The sequence below is a fragment of the Tetrahymena thermophila genome (genome assembly GCF_000189635.1).
Source record: "Tetrahymena thermophila SB210 genomic scaffold scf_8254433, whole genome shotgun sequence".
Taxonomy (NCBI): domain Eukaryota; phylum Ciliophora; class Oligohymenophorea; order Hymenostomatida; family Tetrahymenidae; genus Tetrahymena; species Tetrahymena thermophila.
In genome coordinates this window covers 34,409-56,266 of record NW_002476214.1, presented here as the reverse complement: position 1 = coordinate 56,266, position 21,858 = coordinate 34,409, and the positions used below count along the sequence as shown (strand labels likewise).

The 21,858-nt window shown below is 22.9% G+C and overlaps 8 protein-coding genes across 8 annotated transcripts; 6 read left to right on the top strand and 2 right to left on the bottom strand. All coding sequences in view use genetic code 6, as the record gives it.

Annotated features, from left to right (window-relative positions):
- Positions 1-722: 722 nt before the first annotated feature.
- On the top strand, positions 723-1,538 carry TTHERM_001085591 (hypothetical protein; the record flags this gene model as incomplete). Its single annotated transcript, XM_012799709.1, has 1 exon — positions 723-1,538. The coding sequence occupies one exon, from the start codon at positions 723-725 to the stop codon at positions 1,536-1,538; it is 816 nt and encodes a 271-aa protein (XP_012655163.1).
- A 602-nt stretch (positions 1,539-2,140) lies between these two features.
- Positions 2,141-5,319, bottom strand: TTHERM_01085590 (tetratricopeptide repeat protein; the record flags this gene model as incomplete). The annotated part of the gene is made up of 4 exons (XM_001030391.2): positions 2,141-2,911; positions 2,970-3,508; positions 3,559-4,411; positions 4,465-5,319. 4 exons carry the CDS (start codon positions 5,317-5,319, stop codon positions 2,141-2,143), a joined length of 3,018 nt encoding a protein of 1,005 aa, XP_001030391.2.
- Positions 5,320-6,562: 1,243 nt separating this feature from the next.
- TTHERM_01085580 (AMP-binding enzyme family protein) lies at positions 6,563-8,083 on the top strand (the record flags this gene model as incomplete). The annotated part of the gene is made up of 1 exon (XM_001030390.2): positions 6,563-8,083. One exon carries the CDS (start codon positions 6,563-6,565, stop codon positions 8,081-8,083), a length of 1,521 nt encoding a protein of 506 aa, XP_001030390.2.
- A 1,781-nt stretch (positions 8,084-9,864) lies between these two features.
- On the top strand, positions 9,865-11,074 carry TTHERM_01085570 (small guanosine triphosphatase family Ras-related in brain (Rab) family protein; the record flags this gene model as incomplete). Its single annotated transcript, XM_001030389.3, has 6 exons — positions 9,865-9,904; positions 9,961-10,009; positions 10,137-10,255; positions 10,425-10,458; positions 10,592-10,878; positions 10,947-11,074. 6 exons carry the CDS (start codon positions 9,865-9,867, stop codon positions 11,072-11,074), a joined length of 657 nt encoding a protein of 218 aa, XP_001030389.2.
- Positions 11,075-13,633: 2,559 nt separating this feature from the next.
- On the top strand, positions 13,634-14,776 carry TTHERM_01085550 (small guanosine triphosphatase family Ras family protein; the record flags this gene model as incomplete). The annotated part of the gene is made up of 6 exons (XM_001030387.3): positions 13,634-13,839; positions 13,945-13,974; positions 14,054-14,133; positions 14,227-14,418; positions 14,497-14,684; positions 14,747-14,776. 6 exons carry the CDS (start codon positions 13,634-13,636, stop codon positions 14,774-14,776), a joined length of 726 nt encoding a protein of 241 aa, XP_001030387.3.
- A 1,486-nt stretch (positions 14,777-16,262) lies between these two features.
- Positions 16,263-16,640, top strand: TTHERM_001085531 (hypothetical protein; the record flags this gene model as incomplete). The annotated part of the gene is made up of 1 exon (XM_012799708.1): positions 16,263-16,640. The coding sequence occupies one exon, from the start codon at positions 16,263-16,265 to the stop codon at positions 16,638-16,640; it is 378 nt and encodes a 125-aa protein (XP_012655162.1).
- A 698-nt stretch (positions 16,641-17,338) lies between these two features.
- TTHERM_01085530 (oxysterol-binding protein) lies at positions 17,339-18,953 on the top strand (the record flags this gene model as incomplete). Its single annotated transcript, XM_001030385.3, has 9 exons — positions 17,339-17,426; positions 17,483-17,651; positions 17,712-17,793; positions 17,846-17,923; positions 17,979-18,095; positions 18,156-18,262; positions 18,323-18,431; positions 18,491-18,828; positions 18,887-18,953. 9 exons carry the CDS (start codon positions 17,339-17,341, stop codon positions 18,951-18,953), a joined length of 1,155 nt encoding a protein of 384 aa, XP_001030385.2.
- A 487-nt stretch (positions 18,954-19,440) lies between these two features.
- Positions 19,441-21,101, bottom strand: TTHERM_01085520 (serine carboxypeptidase S28 family protein; the record flags this gene model as incomplete). The annotated part of the gene is made up of 4 exons (XM_001030384.3): positions 19,441-19,608; positions 19,662-19,852; positions 19,916-20,584; positions 20,642-21,101. 4 exons carry the CDS (start codon positions 21,099-21,101, stop codon positions 19,441-19,443), a joined length of 1,488 nt encoding a protein of 495 aa, XP_001030384.1.
- Between the last annotated feature and the right edge of the window lie 757 nt (positions 21,102-21,858).

Here is a 21,858-nt window from a genome sequence, read left to right as displayed (position 1 = left end):
TTAAGATAGATGTAAGGAAGTACTTTTTTAAAAAAATTCTTTTCTTTATTTTGGTTTTGAATTTTAAATATTTACTTACGATATAAAAAAATTATTTTGGAATAATTATCCATTGATTATTTAAAAAATATATATTGTATTAAATCCTATTAATTCTCCATAAATTTAATTTTAACCATTTTTTATTAAGGTCTATTAAAAATTTTTTTATAGGTTTTGATTGACAGTTTTTACTGCATAAAATGGAAAAATTTCAATAAATATAAAATTTATTTTAAACTATTTCAAAGCAAAATAAAAGAAATCAAAACAAAATATCTAACTAAAATTTTATTATATTTTATAAAATTTGAAATATCAAAATGGTAAACTACAAAATTAATTATAAATCTTATATAAATAAACAATTAATTAATTAATTAATTAATTAAATAAAATCAATTTATTTTTTCTAAAAAATAATTACTTTAATTATTGTTTAGTTAGTAATATAGCAGAAATTCAAAAGTTGATATGAGAAAAATGGTATTTATAGATTATTAAGGGTCGGTCTTACAAGATTAGAAAGATTTCTTTTAATTTAAATTTGTTTAATAGATATTCTTCAATAAATTTTGTTGCGCTCTTGGTTTTTATCAAGGAAAAAGAAATTTAAGTTAAAAGAAATTCCAAGGAATTTGAAGTTCTTTTTAGAATTGCTTTTGCTTTGGCTATTCTATAGCATGTTACTGCTAATTTAAGATTATCTCTTCAAGTAATCGCTCTTTAAATCAGTCAATTTGACCTTTGATGAAGTACTGAGCTTGTGTATTTTACAGTATTTATTCCAATAGTCAGCGAAAGATTTAATAGAATATGTAGAAAATATATTCTTTACTATACTATAAAGAGCAATACAAATTATAGTGATATAAAAAAATTAATTATAATCAAGGAGAAGGATTTTAGTTGATTATAAAAAAGTTCTATTATTAAACTAATAAGTAGCTTCTTCCATGCAGCCTTTTATTTTAAAGCTATCAATTTTTTCATTTATATCTAAATAAGACAAGCAAGCTTGTTTGTTTCTCTTTTCATATAAGTTATTTAAATCTTATGCTCTTAAAACAATCATTACTATTGATACAAAGAACAAAGCAATTTAAATTTTATTTTACATGACAATTTCAATTATATTGATATTTTTCTAAACTTTAGATTCATAAGCTGGCTTTTTAATGAACTTAGAGCTGATTTAACTATTTTTTTGGCTACTTTCTAATGAAATCTGCTTATCTTTGGAGTTAAGATTTTTTTTAGGCTTCAATCTTCTCATTAACTCTTCATTACTCAAACATTAGCTCACAAATTAATACATATTTTCTAAAAAGCTATCTTCACGAGTCTCCATATTAAAGAAGTCTTTCGTTGAGGAGTAAGACGATTCAGAATTTGAATTCAAAGAAGAACATTAGAAAGAAGAATCATCAGACTCTCCGCTGTCCATATATGTGGGACGGTCTTAATAAATTTCACTAAGGTCGCTCATTATAATTTGAATTTAACAGCTTTATTAATATTTAGAGTTAAAACGGTGTTATTTGTTTTTTATTATCTTCTTAGTACTTTAGTTTTTGCTATCTTCTTAGGATTTATTTTATAATTAACTTTAAAGTGTTTATTTTGCAATTTCTTCAAGGTTATTAATTTAGAAAGAAAAATTTATTTTGAATATTTTCTTTTGATATTATCCATTGAGCAAATAAATAAATGAGTAAAGGCGGAAAATCTGAAATTAAATTAATTATTCAATATTTTGAAATAACAATATAATTCTATCTAAAAAACATTTGAATAGATAAGATATTAATACTAATTTTTAATTTACAAACAGTATAAATAAAATGTATTAAATAAACATAAAAATTTAACATTTTTGTCTGATTAATAGCATTTTGTTTTTACAGTTTTTATGAAAGAAATTGAAATCTAATTAAAAATTCATTCTTATAAGAAATATTGCATAATTTAACTGATAATAATTTATAAATTCTGCTAATTCAAAACATTTCCATTAAAGAGGAGGAAACACCCAACATTATCAGAAAAGATTTTAAAATTTTATAGAACAGGAGGAAATTCATCATCGAAATTATTTAAATCATTATAGGCTCTGCTTTTTAATAGTCTAAAGCTCCATTTTGAGCAATTCAGCTTCTCCTATCTAACCTTGATTCATTAAAATACTTATTAGATTATTTAATATATGAATTTTATTTTAGAAATCTCCTTTTGGATTCAAAGATTTGTGCAAATTGTAAGCACTTCTAGCAAAATGAAGTCCCTGCTTTTTATCACCCATAGATGCGTAAAATAAGGAAATTTGCAACAGTGTTGAAGGAATATCAACTTTTAATTTCTTTTGATTGGGCTGTTGTTAATTGTGATCGATCACTTTAAGCAGAAACTCCAAATATTTCTGACCATCTTTAAATTTTTTTAGCTTAGTAAAGAGTTCCACTGCAAGTTTAATTTATTGAACAAACTATTCGGTTTTGCCATGCTTCTCGTAGAGATCTTGCATTAAATCTACAGTTTTGCAAATGTGATATAAAGCTGAATCATATTGCTCAACATCGTAATACATTTTTGACAATAAATAATTAATACAGCTTATTTCGTAATCATCTTCTTTTTCTCTTACCAAATTCATTGTTGCTAAGCATTTCTAAAGAGATTAAATAGCCCTTCCTTTTTAAGTGTGCTTCCAATATATTTTAGAAAGATATTCATATTAAATTGCAGTTCTTCTATGTTAAAGGCCCTGCACTAATACCTCTAAAGCTTCTTCTCCGTAATGAATGCATTTATCTAAATTATTCAAATGAGTATTAATAATCGACCACCCATTTATTTAATCTGCCAAATCATCCTAATTTCAATAAAATAACTTTATAATAATTTTATTTTCAATAAAACAAATTAATTACCTGTAAATCTTTCCCTGCATCTATCAGCGCTTTCTTGATCTCGAATCCTTCTTTAATGCTACACAGCGACGAATCATAGTTTTTGAGTTATTGGTGCACAAATCCTACAAATTCTAGATTTGAAGCCATCTGATAATTTTATCCTCTTGATTTAAACAGCAAAACAGCTTTATCAAACCATTAAATAGACTATTTGTAATTCTGCATAAAAAATTCAATATAGCCTAAAACAGACATGCAATGTGGGAGTTCATTATCTTCACCCTTTAAAAACTTAAAAGACCTTTTTGCAAAATCACTTGCACCTAAATAGGATCCTTCTATAGCCATTGATATTGCACAAAATAATATAACAACCCCTTTTTCAACATTCATTCTTTTCCTCTGGAACTCTTCAACTGATCTAAATATCTTCGAAGACTCTGTGAACTTTCCTTACTTAAAGTAAATTGCAGCAAGAGTCATTTTCTTTTCCAAATCATTCTAGCTATCTAATTTTAAGCTTTTTTCTATGTATTCTTCTGCCTCTTCAAATTTTCCTATATAAAAAATAGAAATATAAATAAATAATACACTTATTTAAAATTACCTGAGAGCAATTTTAATATAGAGGCTTGCCAATAGTTAGAGTCTAAAGTTAATTTTGAAAAGTCTCCTTTAATGTAATTCTAAGTGAAATTTATAGATTCATACACCAAGAAGAATCCTTCTTCATACCATTACTTTTAAGTGAGAATCTTTGTGACAAATTTTAAGATTTCGTATAGCTTAACAGCAAATTCACTTGCTATTTATGAGTTTTCTTTAGAAAAATACTTTTCATATTTGGAGAGAGTTTTTTTCATTTATTCAAAGCAAGTATAGATACCATTAATAGCAAGACTTTCACAATAAAGCAATGCCAATAAAAGAGATTATTCTTTTGTTTCTACTGTTGGAGGTTGTTATTTCATTAATTGTTAAATTTCCTTTAAAACCTCAAAAGACTTCTCTTGTAAACCTAGTTTATGCAAAAGCAAGCAATAATAAAATCTAAGTAAAAAAATAATGCAATTTTATCCAGGATCGAAATCTAAATCTTCATTTTTTTCAAAATCCCTATCCAAATTATAAGCTTCATTGAAAGTCTCTGATTTTTAAGTATATAATTCTTCGAGAACCTCAAGACCTCTCTGGTATAAACCCCAATCATAATATTTGCTAACTATCTTAAGAGCGAGTTTACTTGACTTTAGATAAATCTCCACTCTTTTTTCGTTCATTTCAGAAATGATATTCTCTTTATCCACAATGCAATCACTATATAACTCTGGTATTCTCTAATACTTTTCTCTCATATGATCAAGCACTTAAGTCAATTTCACATATCTAACTTAGTTAATTCCAAAGCATCCTTCTAGCAATTCTATCAAATTGTTGTGAGTATTTTTCTACTTTAAATTCTTTTGGTATTAATAAATTAATAAAGTAAATGTATATTGTTAGAAAAATTTACATTCAAAATGTCTTAAATAACCCCTAAATCATTTCTTATGTTACCTTGTCTACTAAGTATCTAAAGTACCATTTTTGCAGCTGACCAAATATCATTTTTCTCTAAATCAGTAACATCGATTTCAATGCCATGAATTTTTTTGAATACTAAGTCTGGATCTTGAAAGGGAAAATTATTTGCTTAATCTTTTTATTATAAAAAAGTAGTGCAATATTTGCTATCAAAACCTAAACAATTAACAAAAAAAATAGCATATTTATTTGCATCTATTTTAGACTTAGAAAACTTGTTTAAAACAATATTTCCTGTATGAATATTTGCATGGTATATATCTTACTACTTCATGACATAACTATAAGAAAAAATACTATTTAAAATATATAAAAGCTCTTCTTCCTAAAATTCTCTATCTCTAAATTTATCATAATCTTCTAATGTACAATTTCCATAATTTAGCAAAATAGCATTTTTTTTGACGTTTTCTTCTCTAATGCCAGGCGTAACCTGAACTCTTAACTTCCGTAAAATATCATTTAAATTTAATTCCTTGGTAAACTATTCTTCAGCAATATTATAGTAAATTTTTAATATGTAAGTTTCTTATGTCTTTAAATCGAAGCACTCAAACATTTCACCTAATTATGTTTCATTTGCATCTATAATTTTCAAATTAGGATCATCCAAAGAATCCAAAATCTATTTTTTCTCAGAAACGGCCTTTATTTAATCTGGATCTAGCATAAGATTCTTCAACTTTCCTTCTTCATATTCCATCATGATGGTTTGTTCTGTCTAAAACTTGTGACTAAAGACATAATCTCTAAAACCTTAAATATCTAAATCATTTTCTTACATTTATAACTTTGTTTATTTAATCTTTTAGTATGCAATTTTCTAAAATTTTATAAATTTAAAGAGTAAATATATTCTTTTTACAATTTTAAGTAATTAATTTATTATCTTAATAGATATCGAAATCATTAATAATCGATTTCACCATTCGTAAATTCTTTATGGAGTGCTAATAAATCAACTACTAACCATCCGCTCAGCTTATAATAATTAATCGTTATAAATTCAATTTTTTTAATTAATTTTAATCAATTCGTATTATTTGTATTAGCATATTATATAAAGATAATAATAATTATCATTAATACAAAACAAATGTATAAAAATAATAAGTAAATAAGCTTGAAGTATTTTCTTTTAATTAATTCATTAAAATTTGCTTGTTTTAAAGAAATTAATTAATCTCTTAAAAAATTGCTACTTGAAATTGTAAATTTATAATTCAAAATTATTTTATAATTGAAATTAATATTTATTTCTATATAAGACAATAATAATTATCAAAAATACGAAATAAATGTATAAAAATAATAAGTAAATAAGCTTGAAGTATTTTCTTTTAATTAATTAATTAAAATTTACTTTTTTTATAGAAATTAATTAATCTCTTTAAAAATTACAACTTGAAAGTGTAAATAAATTTAGAATTCAAAATTATTTTATAATTGAAATTAATATTTACAAATTTTTTAAAAGCAATAAATTAAATGTATGAATTTCCTTTATTAGATAAAATCTTTTGATAAAGAATTTATAAATGGTCCTACTGCAAAGAAGGTAGATTTTTTATTTTAAAAAAATTAATTTTTTATATTTAAAATTCTATTTGTTTAAAAATATTTTTTTTCATTTTTAGGATTTCAAATAAAGACAAACTTATAAAATTAATTACCTCCTGGAACCATTAGCTTTTTTTGTATAAGATAATATTAAAAGAAAAGCTTATATATCTAAAACTATACTTTCAATACTAAATAAATCTTATTAAGCTGAAAAATATTAATTTATGAATTATTTTAATTTTTTAATATCATAATTATTTTTAAAAATAATTCCATAAAATAAATTTAAAATAAATATTTAAATTTTTTACCTTTAAAAATATGGTAAAAAATGTGTGGCTAGCTCTATTCATTAGTTTTAATTTTAATTTAATAGAGTAATTATTTAAATAATTAAATTCATTTCAATTACAGATCAAAAGTAGAAGTAAAATAAAGTAAAAAATTGTTTCTAAGTAGGATTTATGAGTTTACTAAAATATGATTTGTTTTCTTCTAAATTCTATATGAATGTTGGAGGGCAACAAATTAGGAAAGGTACTATTTTCGGATTAACGTTATCGATATTAATTGTTGGATTAGCAACTTCTTATTTTATTTACATTCTTGAACAATACTTCACAAATGGAATAGAACCTAATTATAGAGAGTAAAGCTTCATATCTTAAGGATAAATTAATATAACTCTTGATAATAGCTTATTTGGATTTAGGTTTGAGTATGATGTCAATAAAAGCATCTAGCTATTGGAAAAATAATAAAATAAGACATATTTGGTTTTCATCGCTCTCTTCTTTTACAACGATAATGATTTCTATTAAAATATTTAACTTGACATAAACGAGTGCACAGATGAAAATCTCAAAGGATATTATTGCTTGGATTACAGTAAAGTTGCTAACTATTCTCTAACACTGAGTACAATAGATAATATTTAGTCATAAATTCAAGTGTTTACTTATGGATGCTTAGACTTAGATAAATTAAAGACTACTATTCCAGATAATTGCGCTAGCTAAACTGATATTGATTAAATAGTAAACGGATTAAATGCAGGTTAGAGACTGAAGCTATTAACTTCTTAGTATAATGTAACATCTGAATTGAGATAGATTAATTTTAGAAACTCATTTATATATACTACTGCTGATTAATATATATTAAGTACTTTTAAAACATAAAAGCAAATAACTTAAATTAAATAAGGTTACTTTGTTTAATCTTAAACTAGCTTTTCTTCTCCAATTTAATACGATTTATAAAACTAAGTCCTAGATAGGCAATACGCTTTGAAATAAGTTGGAGAAGGACCTTATTTGTAAATTAGCATTACGATGGACGAAATTGTATAATAAATTCAAGTTTAGTACTCAACACTACCTTAGGTATTAGCTTAAGTTAATAGCACAATCGCTGCATTGATGCTTGTAGGAATTTTAGGAAAGAAATTTTCATAGAGCTCTTTGAGAAATGATTTTTTCTTGATTTTATTGAAAAATGTATTTTAAGAAAAATATTTTGAAATGCTTAAAATAAATAAGTTTCTTGAAAAAAGAGATTTAGATGAGCAAAACTTGGTTTACTAAAAAAACTTATCGCAACAACAAATTGAAGAGAACTTGGAGAGACTTGAAAAGAACGAAAACACCACTATCTTAATTCCAACTAACAATTACAAATTCAAGCAAGAATTTCAGAAAAAAGCTAATGATGAAGTTAGTAACACATATTTATATGATGCCTGTTAAGATGAAGGAAAGCAGATAGACACAACTTTTACTGTATAGAAAAAAATTGACTACCAACAAATTGAAGTAAGTTAAAAAGAAATATTTTCAGATAAAAAATCAACTACAGACTAAATTGGGTTAAATAAGGAAGATAGCATTAAATATTTAAACGAAAAATGTAATTTAAGTGTTGATGATTAAACTAGGTCTGTAAACGGAAGTATGAATTTAAGAAATAAAAACCGAAATGTATGAAATTAAAATATACTTATTTGTTAATTACATACATACATACTACATTATATAAGTTACAATTCAAAAAAATTTTTTCTTATTTTGAAATTTATATTTTTGGTACAAAAAAAATAGAAAAATAAATAATAAACATAAAAAATGGTTATAGTGTAAAAACTTATAAAATATATTTTTTAATTTAAATAATACATTTATATCTACCACTATTGCTTGAATCTCGAACGACTAAATAGTTTACTTGATCGAAAAAGGAGTATTATCAAACGTGAAATAAAATAAAAAAACATCTTGTGAGACATTGAGGAATATATAGGAATATCATTTCTTGATAAATAAATAATATATTCCATTCTTAATAAATTTTATTTACAACTTTTTATATGTTTTTAATGCAATAAAAGCTCATCTTTATTTGAATAAACTTATTTATGTAAGCCTATTAACTAATATACCTTTAAGAGATATCTTATTATTGAATTACCTAAGACTTATGAATATTATACAAATAATTATAATATTTAAATAAGTCAAAAATGCAGTAAATCCTTTTGATTTATAATTAATCTGAAAAAATGTTGAATATAAAATGCTGTATTAAAACTTCAAGACTAAATTTAACTTAAAAAAGTTTAGTTCCTATTTAAAAAACCAAAAGAGAAAAAAATTTAAACAAAATAGGATGATTGTTATTCTCCAAAACGGTTATTAATAAAAATTTTCTAATTTCTAAGAATTCGAAAATTTGAAATAAATCTTTAAAAAGACTTTGAAGAGAATTAGTTAGAGGTAATTGAAACCCATAAAATAATCACTAAAACATTTTAAGCTTTTGTGTTTAAGCTTAAAAATATATAATTCACAGACCAAGCACTGAGCTCTTTCTAGTAAATATCTTCCATCTTCATATCTAAATGATATTAAAAGTCTTCAATAGGTACAACTGCTTTTGCTTTAAAAAATCATAAATTATTTTATAGCTTTATAAGGGATCATTAATTTGGCCATTTTAGGTCTATTATTATTAGGTTATTTATAAACTAAAATTTTTTAATTAAAAATATGCATTCTTGCTTTTCCTTTTTTGCAAAATTAATTTTTTTAATTCTTTTTTTTATGATTCTAATTTTAACAATTCAATAATTATTATCAAAATATTTAAAATTCAAGAATTTTTTATTGTAAAAAAGATATAGGAAATGATTAACTAAAAAAAATATTTCTCTTTTTCACTCAAAAATAAAAGAAAAAAATAGAGTAAATATTTGTTATAATTTGAAAAATTGAATTTTATTAAATTTGAATAAAAAATATGTAAATTTATAGGCATTTTATTTAATTAGTGATGAAATAAAAAGGAAAGAGGATATTTAGGTTTAAATAACATATTTAGAAATCATTTGACTTGCTTGACCAATAAATACGTAATTAATTAATTATTGATTATCTAATTTACAATAAGTTTAGAATAATATATTTATAATATTTATAAGAAATATACCCAAAAACAAACGAAAGCAAGCTGCTTTGAAAACAAGCAAGCAAGCAATCACTTTATTATAATTTTTAAAATTTTTCTTTAATTTTTAATAAGATGTTATGACTACGCTAGAGATGAATTTTCTTATAAATTTAAATGCCTAATAAAAGGAAGTGATAATTGCTTGTTAAAGAAGCAAACATATCAATCAAATTTAATTAAAAAAGAAGAAGAACTTTAGAGTAAAAAAAGAATACTATCATCAAAAGCATATAAGAATAAATAGATATCACCAAATTTTGAAATGGCATCAAAAAAAGAGAATCATGACTATCTTTATAAAAGTATTTTAGTTTGATTTTATTCTTGCTCTTCAACCATCAATTTAATAACTAAATAGTTATCATGGTTGGTGATCCTCGCGTTGGAAAAACCAGTTTCTTGATTAGGTAAATTATTGCAAAATTTCATCAATTCAAGCAAGCAAGCAAACAAGCGATTATTAAATATTCTGAAGATAATACAAAATAAAATACTTTATAGCCAGAAGCTTGAGTTTATTTTGTTTTTTAATAGATATATAAAAGGAGTTCTTCCTAAGAGTCCAATGCCAACTATAGGTGTAGAATATTTATCAAAGTAAGTTTTATTATCTGGAGGAGAAGGCATTGTAAAAGCATAGATCTGGGATATGTGTAAAAATTCATTAAAATAAATTTGAAAAGATTAAAAAGCATACTTAAATGAAGAAAGAGCTTATACTATCTTTCTAAATGGAGTGTAAGCTGTTGCTTCATTAAAATTGATTAATTTTATTATGTTTTCATTGTGATAAATCTCAATTTTTTTAAATAAATATAATAGCTGGATCAGAAAAATATAAATCAATTTCAGTAGCGTAATAGAATTTAAATTTCAAATTTGAAAGATTTTTAGGATATAGTTTGTTCGAATTGAAACTAAAGATTACTTACTTCTTGAATCTTTATAGACGATAAAAGAATCATTTTTATTTAATTTATTTTTAATAGACATTATCGCAAGAGTGTAGGAGCTTTATTATTCTTCGATTTAACTGAACTTGAGTCCTTTAAGAATACCAAAAAATGGTTATAAGAAATAGAAAATCACACAGAAGAAGGAATCAAAATTATGTTGATAGGTAATAAACTAGATTTAATAGAAGAAGACCCTTCATAGCGTAAAGTAGATAAGCAAGAAGTAATTGAGTTTGCAAAAAAACATAATTTAATTTATGAGGAAACAAGTGCAGTTAGTGGTAAAAATGTCAAGGAATCATTTTAGACCTTAATCGAATGTAAATAAATCATTTTATTTTATAAAAGCGTGAAAATGTTAATTAATTTTTAAATTAAATAAAAATAGCAATTTATCGCGATAGTGTAGAAAATGGTTAGGATTATAAGCCCAAACTCACCAATGATGGACCCATAGTAATTAAGAAAGAAGATTTGGAAAAGCCAAAATAATCTAATGATTGCTGCTGCAATTGATAAGTCTTGAAAAGATAAAAATTATAATAACCTAAACCCATACATACATACTCAATAAAAAATAAATACTACAAAAATAAATAAACTCTTTTTAAGAGATTAATAAATAAAATTCAAGCTTTTCATTGATTCATAGATCAATTTATTGAAACGAAAATTGGTTTTTTGGCATCATAACTTATTAACCTGCATTATTTTGAATATCTAGTCTAAATATTTTCTTCTAATTATTAATTTTGTCTTATACTAAGAATATATATAATATAAACAAATATCATTCAATCAGTAGTGATATTGTTAGTAACATAATTAGTTCATTCATTCATTCGTTGGTTCGTTCGTTAGTTCGTTCATTCAGCCATCAATGCATTAATACATACATACATCATATATTAATTTATTTTATAAAGAACATTATGCTATTGTAAATTATAAATAGCAATCAGTTAAATAATTGATGGCAATAGTAATTTTAAAATATTATATGGATTATGATTATTCATAACATAAATATTACTTAAAATCATTAAATATTTAATCAAAAACCAACAATAAAAAAATATGAATAATAATCAATAAAAGTATGCTCTTTTCCGAATAAAAGCAAGTAAATCTATCCTTCCTCTCGTTTGATTCAACAATCAATATAGATAGTGTTTTTAAATAAGAATTATTGCATACAATATTTTAGTGCATATTTAAAAATAATAACAAATCGGATTTAGAATAGTAGATTTGCATACAACTTGCTCTTTTACCAAAAATTTGGTAAATAATAATAAAGAATTTTTTAATTTATAAAATATAATATTACAATATTTATTTCATCAATAATGCAGTGAAGTTCATCATAATACATACATACATTCATACATAAATACATAAAAATAAGCAAGCAATCAAACAATTGAGCAAGCAAAAATATAAACTTATATATTGACTTTTTTCTAATATTTTTTTAAATTATATTATTTTATTATAATTTTGTATTATATAGAGGTATATTTTATATTTACATTTTAATATTAAAAATCAATGATTCTTTGCACTTTATTTCAAATAAATTAATTTGATTTAATTTTTAACTGATTTTTCATAATTAAGAAAATTATAAATAAATTAAAAAGATACTTCTTTAATTAATTTTTAAATTTCAAAAATTTTGTAAACAAATATTAATTAATAAATCGAAATGTAAAAAATATAAAAAGAAGTATAGATCTTATGAGATATGAGATAGCAGATTGAAAATAATTTTTAATTCCCCTTCAGACTGCAAGAAATACGCACCATGATTAAAAATATCAAATAAATAATTTCTTTGCCAGTCGCACTCCTTACCCTCTGAAATTCAATCTGAAAAAATATCCTGCTCATTAGAGATATAATTTTGCTTTTTAGCAAGTTGTTAGATCAAAATCATTGCCATTGCCATAATCTTTTTTCTTACAATTTTAAAATGAAATATTAAATAAAATAAGATGAATTAAAGAGAGAAAAAGAACACTTTAGAGAGATATATTAATAGATTGAATCATTAGATAGATGAGTAGATTTGATTGATTATTTTTTAATAAATAATAAAATAAAATAAAATGAATTAAATAATATAATAAACTAAACATAAATATAAACAAAATAAATTAATTAATAAAAAAGGAATAAACCAAATAAAAAATATGTAATAAATTGAATAAAAATAAATAAATCCAAAACAAAATAAACCAAATAGATAGATAAATTAATAATGAAACTCATATGAAAATTAATAAAATATAAATAAATTTATCTTATTAAAATTAAAATTACAATAATTTACATTAAATAAAGACTGATTTCTTATGAAAGCAATATTCCAATTATTTGTTTTCTTATGTTTTTTAAATAATTCATTTTAATGTATTTTAAATATAAAGTCAAATAAATAATTGATTGTATTCACATGAGATAATAATTTTTTTATTTTATTTGTATTTCATATAATCAATTTATTTGGTTTTTATTTTTAAAATTAATCCAAATTAGTAGATTGATTGATAGAATTTTAATAAAACTTAAAGCTTTTTGAAAAAATAAATAAATATCTTTATTAGATACTCTATACTTTTTAGATACTTTTATTTTAGAAGTTCAAATATGTTCGTTAACTTTTTGAATATAAAATTAAGAGAAAAATTTTCACCACAAAATTAATTAATTTAAAGATTCATCACATAAATTGGTTGATAATCAGTTATGAAGAAGGAAGATTTATAAATTTTAGCCACTAAAAAAATGAAACATTCAAAATAATTCAAGAGAAATAGCGATTATTTAAATGATTGAATAAACCATAGTGAATTTGTAACAAACAAACAAACACATTATTTATTTAATATCTAAGATATTGAGTACTTAATATAGGCTTTTAAATGTTTAATAAGGGGCTTTAAAGTTACCCTAGAAAAAAGAAAATAAGAAGGAAATGCAAAATCTCTTTATTTTAAAAATATTGGATGCAGAGATTCCAAAGAACAAAAGAAAAAATCAACAAGCAGGTGATCGAATACATGCAAAGCAATGCATTTCAAGTTAAAAGAAAAAATTAAAAAAAAATTAAAAATATAAAAAATTAAAAAGCCAATTAAAAAGCTACTTACTTACTTATTTATTTTGAAAATGGATAATAAATCAAAAAAACAAGTCAAAGAATATGACGCTAAGGAATTTTCTCCTTGCGATATGAAAGTCATTTTACTAGGTGACTCAGCAGTTGGAAAATCCAAGTAACTAGCCTTTTAAATTGATATTTTTTACTTAAGAGTCTAAATTTAGATTCAATTTATTTAATACTAATTGCTTTTAACATCAACAATTATTTTATAAAATAGGCTTGTCGAAAGATTCTTGCTTGATGATTAGTAATTGATTTTTTTAAATAAACCATCTTGCATTTTACTTATTGTTAAAGCTTCTAAAATCTATTTTTTTAACTATTAGCGAAGAGAGAAATATGTCAACTTACGCATTAACCATGTATCGTCATGTAGCTAATCTTGATGGAAAGCAATATAAGATAGGTAAATTGCATTAAAAATACATTAGAATTTTCTTTGTTTTTTATCATTTTTAGATTGTGTAATACTTTTTTAACTTTTACTTGTTTTAAACAGATATTTGGGACACTGCAGGCTAAGAATAATTCCAAACTCTTCATGCTTCTTATTACTTCCAAGCAAATTGCTGCATTTTAGTTTTTGACATTACAAGAAAAATCACCTATTTAAATCTTAAAAAGTGGTACACTGAAATGAGAGAACACTGTCCAGACATCCCTTGTATATTAATAGCCAATAAGATTGATGGTATTTAATTATTAGTTTTCATATTAATTTAAGCTAACCAAAATAGATTTAAATAACCAATTTAATAAATAAATATAGCTGATCGTAATGTCACCAACAAGTAGTTTAAGTTTGCAACCCAACATAACTTACCCTTCTATTTCGTTTCTGCTGCTGATGGAACAAACGTAGTTAAAATCTTCTAAGAAGCCCTTAGATTAGCTTTAGATAATAAGATCAATCCTCCCAATAAAGATGATAAATTTTTCGAGGATCTTATAAATGATGTAAAGATTCAAATAGAATTAAATAAATTTAATTTTAATTTATTTTACTTCGATAAAATTAGAAAGACTTGTTCGATGACTTAGATGATTGAAAAAGAAGAGCTTGTATTTTATATATATTTAAAAATTAATTTGCATCCAGAAGTAGAAAGAGAATAAGAAATAACTCTATTTTAACACTCAGTCAGCTTAAAAAGAAAACTTAATAATTTTAAGTTATTATCAGAAAAAAAAAAATAAATAAATGAATAAATTAATATAAACTTTTAAAAAGCTAATTAATAATTATTAAAAATATCTTAATATCAAATCTAATTATCAATTATTATCTATCTGTCTTGTTAGTTATTAACTTAAAATCGTAAACTACACAAAACTCTATATAAAGTATCTTATTTTTTTAGTTAAAATGTTCTTTCAACAATTTTTATTTCATTCATTTTTCTACCAAAATATTTAATTTAATTAAAGAAAATAATCAAATTATTTTTTATATTTTTATTTTTTTAATTAAATAAAATTTAATCATATATTTTTAACACAAAATTTTTGAATTTTGTATTTTTTACAAATTTCAAAAGCAATAGCAATAAGTATTTTTTGAACATATACAAGAAGTCTCCCTCCGCTTTATTATCTATTGTTTTTGCTTTTTGTTTAATTTTTTTCATTTATTTTATTTTGTTTATTTGATTTCTTTTATTTTTTTTACTTGATTTTTTTTATTTCTTTTATATTTATATTCTTTTATTTTAATATTTTATTTATTTATAATTAATATTTATTTTTTTATTTTTCATTAATTAAAATCTTTCTTTTTTATGTTCTCTCTTTGAATCTCCTCAAGAATCTAGCCTCTCAAAATGATGATGATGATGTTTTTATCTAAAATTATTATTTTAAATTGAAGAAGCGCTGGGTAATAGAAGAACTGTGTTGTTGGGTCGGGGTATGTTTGTAATTTTTAAATTTAAAATAATTTGTATTTAAAAAACTGGGGTTAGGAAGTCACAACAATCATGTTTATTGCGGGTTTTAAAAACTAATATTTTATTTTAAATTTATTTCAGAGTACAAACTTCTGTTTCTAATTACAACATAATGATATTTTATCATGTTTTTGTAAAATAGAAAATTTAAAAACTTACATTTCATAGTTTTATGAAATGCCTAATGTTTCTTTTGAATTTCGAAGTTTACTTTTTTCCTTCTTGTTAATTTAAATTTTTTTTCCTTTCTTTTGAAAAAAGATTATAATTTTTCTTAATTAATTAATATTGTTTGCTTTATTTTTCTTACTTCAAAAAATTCTCATCTATCAAATAAATAAATAAATTAATTAATTGATTTGATTAATTTTTTTAATTTGCGAAATAAAATTTAGTTATAAAAATTAATAAGATTTATCACAACTATAAAAGCAGAACTGAAAAATAAAGAAAAAAATTGCAATATTAATTTGTTAAGAAACTTTTAATTGAAGACAGACAAACAATTATAAAAAGAAAAGATATGGAAAACTTAAATTGAAAAGTTTTTATAGCGATTTTCTATTACTCAAAAAAACTGAATTTAAAAATGGAGCACAAATTCAATGTTATTCATTAACACCTTTTTTATTTTTCAGTTTGTAGTAGAAAGAGGTCCTAATTAGATTTTTTCTTTTGGACTTCAATTACCTTTCTCATATATTAACAGACAAACATCATTCATTCATTCAATTTAAGTTTCCAGAAATCTTAGAATTAGAAATAGAAATTAAGGATTGACAAAAATGTATAAACTAAAATTCTCAACAATTATGAAAATAATTTTATTTAAATAAATTAAATATTTTTTTACCCTCAATTTAGTCCCATTAAATATAATCTCAGCGTGTCTTTTATTTCTTCTTTACAAATCTTAACTTAATCTAATAGTCCCAGATATTAATAATATATATTACTCAACTAATGATTTCTGAAATAAACCTTAACGATAAAATTTTAATATAAAAAATTACAAATTTTGCTTAACAATTTAATCTAAAAAATAATTAATAAGTGTCAATAAAAATCACCATAATTTCTGCAATAAAAAAATAATCATATAAATTAAAGAAAGTAAAAAGATAAATTTAAAAGTAAAAAGAAAAACTCATTTAAATAAAAAATTAAAATAGAACAATTAGTAAAACAAATTTAAATAAACATCACTTTTTAAATAGAAGTTTGTTTTAATTGGCTATTTAGAAAAGCTAAATAAATTTAGTTTTTAGGTTTCATTTCTTTTCCTTAAAATTAATCTGCAAATGCTATATGTTTTAAAATTAGCTTTTTTTTCTAGTTTTAGATAATATTTTATTTCTTAAAAAATATCTTTTAAACTGAATCTTCGTAAAAAAATAATGAAAAAAACCATATTTTGAACATTAAAAATAAATAACTTTCAAAAAAGTATATTACTTTTGAATTAAAATTTTTTGATGCATGTATTCTTTTAGAAGATAAATTTCTCTCAGGAGATAATCAAATTTATCATTCACCAATATTTAAAAAACAACATCTAAAAATACTTCTTTTTTAATAATATTATTAAAAAGTGGGAAAAAGAACTTATTTATTTTAATAAATCAATTTATTTAAAAAATTTTTGATTTTACCCAAATTTGTTTGATGAATTAAATATTAAAAACATTACAAGAGAACGAAATTTATGAAGAGGGCAAGGCCTATCCCTATCATAAATGTAGACTTTAGAAAGGTGAAGACAGGAATTTCAAGCATAAATATATATTAAGCTCATTTTTATTTATTTAGGTGGATTTAAAATGAACTACGTAGAAGATAACAGCACTAGAGCAGTTATGGTAAACGTATTAAAGTAAATAGGAGTTAAGCTTTATAATGGTGAAATTAGTAACGCCATGCAAATTTCAAGACCTGCAGCTATGTGCACAAGCTTAAGCGTTCTCGAATGCATTGCCCAGTACTACAATCTATCTATATTTGTAAATATATATCTTAATAATTTTTCTAAACCAAAAAGTGATCACGTTTACACAGATTTTTTAAAAGAAGCAGCAAGCAGCGACCCTTTAAGATAAATGCAATTAGTTTGTGCCCACATGGTAAAAATATGAAAATAAGACAAAATCTCATTTTAAAATATTTAATCATTAGATTTCTGGGCTTCACTATAATTCATCTAAATTATTTACAAAAGCTCCACTTGAGCCAACCTTAGGAGAAACACTATAAGTAATTTTTCATTTTAGAATCGCATCTATAATCAAATATGTTAATATTTTTTTAGTTATAAAAAAGTGATGGAACAAAATTTTTAGCTGAACAAATATGCTAAAATCCTCCTATTGCAAGTGTCATTATGATTGGTCCTGATAACTGTTACAGATAGTATCACTCTCATTAAGTAAATACCAATATTTATTGATGTTTTAAATTATATTACATATTTATATTTGAAAAATAGGTTAAAGTCAATTTGAATAAAAACCTAAACTCACTCGTCGGAAGAGCACTTGGTGAATAAACATTTTAATTTAAGGATAGCGAAATAGTTTCTGAGTTAGCAGAAATGTAATTCTTTTTTAAAGAATTATCTAAACATTTAAATTTAATTTTTTATAAATATAAAAGCCACATAGATGGTCTTTTGGTGGGAGATAGAGCATTTCACTATAAAGGAAAGGTTGAACTTTTGAATAAAAAGCAAAATTTAAAAGCAGTCATCAACTTTAATTATTAAGTAAATAAAAATTGTTTTTCATCTTTAAATGGACTTATAATTGTTTTATTTTAATACAGTCTGAAGGCCATATTGCTAAAATTTCAAATACAATCAGTTCATTATTTGGTGGATCTAAAAAGAAAAATGAAAATGTATTAGAAAAGGATTCTTTTGATATATCAATTTATAAAATTAGCTAAAATGGAAACCAAAAAGACAATGATGATTGCTAAGCATGTATCTCTAAAGGTAATGGAAATTGGTTAGCATTCTTATAGTTTGATGGCAAATTATTCTGGAAGATTGATGACCATAACGAAACATGGTCACCTGATGAAAAATTATTGAGTAGTGATAGCACATTTAGACTAGATAGATAATTAATACAAAAAAATAAAATAGAAGAAGCATAAAAGTAATTTGACTTAAATAAAATATACATTAAAAAATTAATAACGCTTTATTAAACATAGGGAAAAAATTAGAATTGAAGCAGAAGATTAAAAATTTAAAAAGCTTAGAAGCTCCTCTAAAAAGTGAAAGCAAACAAGCAAGTAAGCAAGCAAGCAACATTGTAATAAATATAAAAAAATTTAATAGAGTCTTAAAAATATTCATGTTTATTTAATTGTATTCAAAATTTTAATCTTTTTATTGAATTGAATAAAAAACTGATAAAAATATTTTGTAATTTATTTTAAAATTTATTATATTATTTTTAAATAAATTATTAATAGCTTAAAATACAATAATTAATTTTGTTAGTTCTTTAAATTCAAAAAAAATCAAGTTTAATATTTAATCAATTTACAAATTCTTTGGAACTTAATTCCTTTATGTTTTCAATAATAAAGTTTACATTACAATCTAAAAGTATAAATAAGTATGCTGATTTTAATTATTATTTAGCCATAATTATATATTTATTAACTAGAATTTTTTAAAGTTTTTTATAAATTTTCATATTAATTATATTTTATTTCAAATTGAATTATTATACATTTACATAAAGCTGTTTAAATTTTAATCAATAATCACTTTTGTTAATAAAATAGTTTGGTGGCAACTTATGTTGAATCCACTTTTTGAGATACTTAATTTCTAATTCTCTTCCTTAAACAACACTTTCTGGATCGCCTTCTTGAGGTAAACGGAGATCATTGTGATGAGCAGATGCATACATGTAATTAGTAGGCTGTTTTTTATTAAGATTTTAAACAATTTTTTTTAAAATAAAATAATTTTTACCAAATCTTCACTAAGGTATTCAGTTGGTGAACCACCACTCCAAGGATCTAACATACCATTTGAGAAGAAGATGTTGGAGAAATTTTCCATTTCTAAATCATTTCTACCTCCGTAAAAATCTAAAGCCCAGTCATAATTAGGGGTAACTCCATAGGTGTAGTTGCACCATTCTTTGTATTATTCAAAGTTCCCTTTAATTTATTAAATATAAAATAATTAACCCATCTATAATTTTATTTAAAAGTAATTTTTACATGGTTGGTTATAGAACATATCTGTTTTTCCATTCGAAGCCATTGGTAAGACCATATCAGAGCAAGCAAGAATATTCCATCCACTCATATCATTATCTGAAGCACCATCATCTCCTTGAGAAATATCAGAACAGTTAGCTGATTGGTCATAATTATAAAAGGTATCAGTAGATAATTTAATAGCTGAAAACAATTCAAAGACTGTTGAGTTGCTATTGACTGCCTCCATGGGAATGCAAGAAGCATTTGCAGGCCAAGCTGGCATAGATCTTAAGAAACTGCTGGCTTGAGGATAGTTAGTCATAGCCATATAGCTGTAAGCAGTATCCATATATGTTCTTAATTGAGTTAATCCAGTGCTGTTTGTTATAGGTTCACATGTGTTCATAGCTTAAGATATGTTAGCAAATATAGAGTCATATTGATACTTAAAATATTTAGTGGACATAGGTGAGTCAATTATGTTGGTCAAGTATTAATAAGCTTAGTGAATCTTATCACTGCAACCATTCTAAGCATAATTTCTAGTAATGATTGAATAAAAGAGAGTTTGATTTAAACCTTCTCTATTTAAGAACTAATAAATAGGAGCAGAAGCAGCTAAACTTGCGTCAACAACATTAGGGAATTTCATTCTGATCCAAGCAGCTAACATACCACCATAAGAACCTAAATTTAAATAATTAATTAATTAGCTCAAAGTTAAATTAATTTAAAAATGTTTACCTCCAATAGCAATAACGGGACATTCATCATCAGCACATCCTAAACTCTTCTTAAACCAGTTTAAGAAAACAACATAATCATTTAAAGCTTAGAGAGAAGTCAAATATTTATTATTACCCTTTTTAAGAGATTCTTCTTCATTTCCAAAGGGCCAAGATTCTCCAAAGTATCTATGTTCCATAAAAACGACCAAACCGTTTAATTCCTTTGCTAAAGTGTGAGTCTAAAAACCTGTGTTATTGTAGAACATTTCAATAGGGCCTTCATTTCCACAATAGAATAAAATTGGTCCCTTATCATATCTGTAGAAATCATCTTTAACCAAATATTTCTACTTAAAAGTTAAATCATTCATCTCAAAGCCTTCGTGATTAACTTTTTAGTCAAAGTAATAAGTCTTATAATCTTGACCATTGCAAGATATGGCTAAGATTAAAAGGATCACAAGAAAAGATTTCATATTAATTTACTTTTTTAACTCTTTTAAACCTAATTTATTCTAAATAAAAAGACTAATTAGTGATATGATAGATCAAAAAATTTAATAAATATTTGATTAAAAATTAATTAACTAATTAAAAAAGAATTTGGTTTATGTAAATGCTCTGATATTTTCTTTTATAAATGCGCATATCTCATAAATAACATAGTAAAATCATGTGAATTTTAAGGATTTTGTTACAAATCAAATTATATTCAGATTATTCTGATCTATAAAAAAAATGTATCAATAAGCATTTATTTGATTAAAAAAACTGTTAAATTAAATAATATTTTTTGCTAAAATATTAAAGTATTTAGTAGAATAACTTTAAGTAAAAATAATAATATATTTTTGGTTGATTTTTTTGTTTTTATAGCAAAATGTTCAAAAAATTACTTGAATAGATTGTTTTTATTTTCAAATTTAAGATACTTGTAATTGTAAGATCAGTAGATTTTATTAGTTATTATTATTTTACTTAACCATACTTCTTAAATTTAATAATAAAAGCTAATAAAATAATCCTGAAGATAATTAATATATGATTAACATTCAGCATTTTAAAATCTGTTTGAATAAAATTATTTAATGCAATCAATATATGCTTATTATACCTTGTTAATTAATAATTAGTATCAATTTATTTAAATATTTTATTTTAGGACTTAAACAATTTTTGAAGATAGATATTTCAATCTCAAATTATATTTAGTGTTAATTTTCTAATTAAAAT